Source organism: Morus notabilis, unplaced genomic scaffold, assembly GCF_000414095.1.
Source record: "Morus notabilis unplaced genomic scaffold, ASM41409v2 Scaffold841, whole genome shotgun sequence".
Lineage (NCBI taxonomy): Eukaryota > Viridiplantae > Streptophyta > Magnoliopsida > Rosales > Moraceae > Morus > Morus notabilis.
In genome coordinates this window covers 49,525-55,084 of record NW_010358201.1, presented here as the reverse complement: position 1 = coordinate 55,084, position 5,560 = coordinate 49,525, and the positions used below count along the sequence as shown (strand labels likewise).

At 37.6% G+C, this 5,560-nt stretch overlaps 1 protein-coding gene across 1 annotated transcript; it reads right to left on the bottom strand.

The window, feature by feature from the left end:
* LOC21399633 (acyl-coenzyme A oxidase, peroxisomal) lies at positions 1-5,432 on the bottom strand. The gene is made up of 7 exons (XM_024161787.1): positions 4,954-5,432; positions 3,036-3,151; positions 1,797-2,677; positions 1,106-1,285; positions 851-1,017; positions 642-765; positions 1-402 (listed from the first exon to the last, which is right to left on the bottom strand). Exons 1-7 carry the CDS (start codon positions 5,406-5,408, stop codon positions 247-249), a joined length of 2,079 nt encoding a protein of 692 aa, XP_024017555.1. The 5' UTR covers positions 5,409-5,432; the 3' UTR covers positions 1-246.
* Positions 5,433-5,560: the final 128 nt, after the last annotated feature.

The window sequence follows — 5,560 nt, the reverse complement described above, 5'->3', positions numbered from 1 at the left end:
TGGCATGAAGGCTGAAGCCAACGACTCTTACATTCCTTTGTATAAATAACTTTAGAAAATTAAAAAGTAAAAGGGGAAAAAATGACAAGAAATCTCCTGGTCTCCAAACCAAGAAATAACACCCTCTCCCACCATCCAGATTTCTCTAATTTACCATCCATAATTATTTCAAAAATTCTTTTTTTTTTTTTTTTTTGGCTGAGATTTCAAACATCTACTCATTTGCTCTTTGTTTTGTATTGGATACTAGAACCCCACAAATTGAGTGTACTGAGCGTATGCTTCTGACTTCATTGCAATAGGGGCCCTTGTAACCTGATCCGGAAGATCAAATGCGTCCACAAGTTCTGTTGCAATATTTCTAACTTGGAAGCTCAGGTATTCAGTGAGTTTGTGAATTGCCTGAACAAACATAGTAAAGTTTTTCATTAGTCATGATCCCAAAAATACTAGAGCTTTCAGAAACCAAGCACGCAATGTTCATAATCAGCAATCAGGGATTAACCATAACTTTTGTCATATTTATTAACGTAAAACAGAAAATATGAATCAACAGAAAGCACATTTTTTGCTTCCGTTGGCATTTGGTAAAAACTAATCTTAATTTTGTGATTGGATCATTAATCAAGGTGATGGAGTACCTTAGCTTTATTTGGTGCCACGTAATCGACGTTACGGTAGGTTCCTATGTCCTTCCAGATTCGGTCCAAGGCATAAAGATCACAGACAAGTTTCAGGGCGGCTCGAGAACTTGTGTCAGGACAGCTGATACAGAAATGGGGAACTTCTTATAACTCAAAGCCATAAAACTCTGATAGTGAAGAATGCTGAGCTTGAGATTAGGAGGTACCTTTGTACAGCGTCAATAAACTTAGCTAGGATGACAGACTCAATATGAGATTCCGCCAATGTCAAAAGGTGATTTAAGCATCTATTCCAAGCACCAAAGCTCCCTAGATTTTTAGAGTGCTTGCGGAGTCGCACAGCAACACTTTGAAGCAATCGAGATGTTCGGTACTGCAACATCGAAAGCCACATGATAAACAATCACGTACTTTATGCTTAAAATTTCCCAAATAAAATGTCTCATCAATATAGCACTCACTCTGAAGGCATCTAACTGAAACTTAGGATCTCGTAAATGGTCTTCACTTTCCCAGCGAGCAGTTACTGGATTCGGCTGAGATAGATATGTGTTCATGGATTCTTTTAGGTAGTTCCATGTGACCGTAAATGTTCCACCCTGGAACTTCTCCTTGTATTGCTTTAACAAATCACCTGCTACCTGCATGACAACTTCAAAATTCAGAACATAATCTGTTTAAGGAATTCTTTGAACAAATATCTTTCCATTGGTTTACTCTCTAGATGGAGGTCTCTATTCTTTCGACTGTAAACCACAAATAAAGTATGTTGCATAAATGGTACAAGAAGAAATCTTCCTTTTATAAGCTAAAATCTAGAATCCACTATGCAGGAACATAGATAATGTCATGTACAACACGTAAGGGAATAAATTAACTTTATTTTTTGCTATGTTATGAATATTTATATTGCCCCATGTAGTTAATACTTACTACACTCCAAATCAGTCAAGACTGAGACGGACTCTTGAAACTAGACTAGTCACGCAGACACAAATACATGCTTGGAGATTCTTACCCTTCTATTCTGGGGTTAGCATGATGACTATAACTACTCACGACTTATTTAGTTATTAATTTATTTTTGAAATGTACGACTTATTTAATGAAATAAAATAAATTAGTTGTGTATTTAAAGTGGTTAGTTGCAACCTGTTGCAGTAGGACTGTGTTGTCTCCTTCAAATGTCTGGAAAATGTCATGATCATTCCTCAGAATACCAAAGCGGTTAACAGCAGCATACCCATGGCCTCCACAAGCTTCCCTGCAGATGCTCAACGACTTTGCTGTGTATGACGTCACATAAGCCTTGAGGCCGGCCGAAAGTGCATGAACATCCGCAACCAATTGCTCATCATGGGTCTTCTTCATCTCTGAATATTTGTCCACTAAATACACCGTCGCAAAATGGAAGGCATATGTTGAAGCGAGCATTGGCATAAGCTTGTGCTGGTGAGACTGATAGTCAAGTATACTGACTTCAGCCTGCTTGGGAGGACCAAACTGCTGGCGTAGTAATGAATACCTTATCGCAATTGTACCAGCAAGCTTGAGGACACTAACTGAAGAATACGCTAGGCCAACTCTCCCACCTACAAGTTCCCCTAATGTTGCAGCAAATCTTTTGTTTATTGTTGGTAGGCTACTTGTGTATTTTCCATCCCTAGAGACATCTCCAAACCGATTAAGAAGATTTTCACGAGGAATCCTGACTGAACGGAATCTCAGTGCTCCATTATCCACTCCGTTTAGACCAACCTTATGGCCACAATCATGTATTTCAATTCCTGGAAGAGTTTCGTTGGTCTTCAAATCCCTTATTGGCACAATGAAAGCATGGACCCCCATGTCCGAAACTCCTTTTACATTATGAGTCGGCAACATCAGCTTCGCAAAAACAGTTGCAAGCTTTCCATGAACAGCGGCATTACCAATCCACCATTTGATCGCCCCATCATTTGGTGTGTTGATTATAAATTCATCAGTGATAGGATCAAATGTTGCTGTTGTTTGGAGGCCTTGAACATTTGATCCTTTCATCCATACAAAAAAAAAAAAAAGAAAAAGAAAAAAGAAAAAAAGGAATGAGATAAAATAATATCTATAGAAAAACAGTTTTAAAATCTAAAAGAACCTAACAAGGTATAGAACAATGAAATAACTATAAGCAAAATAGCGGGCAACTGCTATCAAGCATTCATCCTTTATTATATTGCAAAAGCCAAAGTCAGTCAATAAAGGCCTTGAGCTGGGATATATTCTCTGCTAGAAAATGAAACTCATACAGACAAAATAAAAGATACTAGAGATGCCAGACCACTAAAAATTTTTAAAGTCTGAATAACATAGAAAAAGCAAAGAAACAAATAAGCAAAGAATAGTTGAGTTTACCATGATGGAGTTCAGTCATAGCAAAACAACCCGGATACTCTAAATTATCAATTCCATCAAAGTACTTATCCTTGTGTTTCTTGGTTCCTAAATTGATCACAGAGCCTCCCCAAAGACTGCCATTTTGTTTTCAAAAAAGCACCAAAGATTAAGCGCAAAGATAATAATCAGAATTGCAAAGATAATACAGCTTAAGCATCAATGGAGAGAAACACCAAATAATTCTGAAAACGTGAGAAACAAACAATCATTACCATTCACTTGTCAATCTTTTCTAAATTAATCAAAACTTCCTTCAACCGCACACCAAAAATTAGTATTGTATGAGATCTTAGCAAAAAATTATGTTTGGTTGCTGTACCTTGTTGGCACTAGCCATATCTTCAATTAACTTGTATGCTCAATAATAAAATTTTGGAAACATAAATCATTAAGAAAATAAAAGAAGAAAAAGTAGTACTACGAAATTTCTCGAATAAGCATGTTACTGTACTTGTCTTTCATTAAAAAACTTTTCAAGAGCATTCTTGAATTCTATAATTTACTTCTGATCTTGCCAAGCATCAAACTTGAGAGCATCTTACTATTTATAATCACGCAAATTAAAGTCTTTTTCTTCGATAAGTAAGCGTCTCATAACAAACAAAGCAACTAAACGCTACTATTGCAAACCATACGTGTTTGTTCATCTGTTTGCAAACTCACGGTGGGCCTTACTAGTCCACTGTCTTTCTTTAATCATTGTAGCAGTTGCCAGTAAGCGCAATTGATAGACATCGGATAGAAATGTTCAGAAAACTAATAACACCCACCTAACTTCAAACTGAAAAATCTACCCCTCCCAAAACAACAAAATATATTTTTAGACCCACTAATTATATTAATAAGAATTTACCCTACCAGTTGGGCTTTGCAAACAGAATTATCGCATACGAATCAGATTCAAAGTTTATTATTTTTTTGAATACCTTTTTATTTTTATTCTGATGTAATTTAGAATCATGTATTCCTGTAAGTATTCCTGCAGTAGCAAGCTCTTATGTTAAGATTACACTCAAAATATGCCACTCCTAACTGACAAAGAAAAGAAAAAAAAAAAAAAAAGAAAGAAAAGAAAGAAAATCGGACCCACTAATTATATTAAAGGTACACTTTACTTTTTCTCTCCCCAAATTATAAAAATATAAATATAAATATAAAAAAGTTTTGGACCCACTAATTATATTAAAGGCGCCCACAACATAAATACCTACCTCCCCTTCATTCTCTCAGAATCAGATGAAGCAGAAGCTTTCGGAACCGGAACAAAAACCAATGTAAACCTATTCATCAACCTTCACCAGTCAAATTAATTTAAGACCCGTTTGTTCTGTACACTCAAATTTAAGTTATTAATTCTGTTATAATATTTTTATTTCATAAAAAATTTAAATATTAAAATTAAGAATCTTAATTTTGAGTACACCTTTTTAAACGGTCTTAAAATCTCGTCAATTTAAAGCCCTTATTGCTTCAACTTCTTTAATTCAAAAACCCAAACCCCTATCACAACCTTCCGATTGCAATGAAAATTCCTGTTTTCAACACGTATCCAAACACAGAATCTGTTCATATTTACACTTTAATTGCATAAATAAACGCGGGCTCAAATTGCAATTTAAACCACACAAAAAGGTTCAAATCGCTTCAATTCGAACCGCGGAGCCTAAATTCCCCAAACACAATGCCCTAAAAAGCCATAAATCACACCTATTGACCACTCGTTTGTTTCATGACTTCGAATTACTGTCGAAACATTTTTGCTATAATGTTTTTCGTCACAAAATTTAAATTTCCGTTGGAAATTTTTCTCTTCAAATCAATTAATCAAACGGGCCCTGAGAAACTTCAAAACAAAAAAAAGGATTAAGATCATCACCTGTACTGAACCCCGGTCTTAATCCCGAGAGACAGGTCGACGCTCCCGACGGCCTCGAGAAACGCAAAGTACTTGGCCGGGTCTTCGAGCAAGTAGCGGAAGGGCCTGATCCCGGCCTCCCTGACAAGGCCGTGGAGCTGCCTCATACAGAGCTCCCGGTGATCGTCCTTCGAGATCTCGATCGGCGTCTGCAGCTCCGGCCTCGCGCTGAAATACTCGAAAACTCGCTGCTGAATGTCCCTGTGCTTGCCTCTCATGTACTCCGACAGCGCCGCCGTCTCCACGCTCAGCCTCGGCACCCCCCTGACGCATTCCACCATTCGGAGCTGCTCTCCGGCACCGGAGAGGAGAGCCATTCCTCGGCCAGGGGAGAGGTGGAGCGCAAGCCGTTCGATTCGCCGAGCGATCGGCTGGAATTGGTCCTCGGCCGTGCGATCTTGATCGGGGGTTTGCATTATTTTTAGAGAGAGAGAGATGACGGTGAGGATTTGAAGGAAGGTGGTGGGAGATTTGGATACGGAAATACGCTTTTTAAGCTTGAATTGACACATGCCATAAGACTTAAATTATTACAAGAATCTCATAGCTAAAAATATTTAAAAGTCTT

Coding starts and splice junctions, on each gene's coding strand:
- LOC21399633 (XM_024161787.1), bottom strand. CDS start 5,408: ATGCAAACCCCCGATCAAGATCGCACGGCCGAGGACCAATTCCAGCCG. Junction 2,678..3,035: donor TATGACTGAACTCCATCATG/GTAAACTCAACT, acceptor TATGGATGAAAG/GATCAAATGTTCAAGGCCTC. Junction 403..641: donor TGGCACCAAATAAAGCTAAG/GTACTCCATCAC, acceptor ATGTTTGTTCAG/GCAATTCACAAACTCACTGA.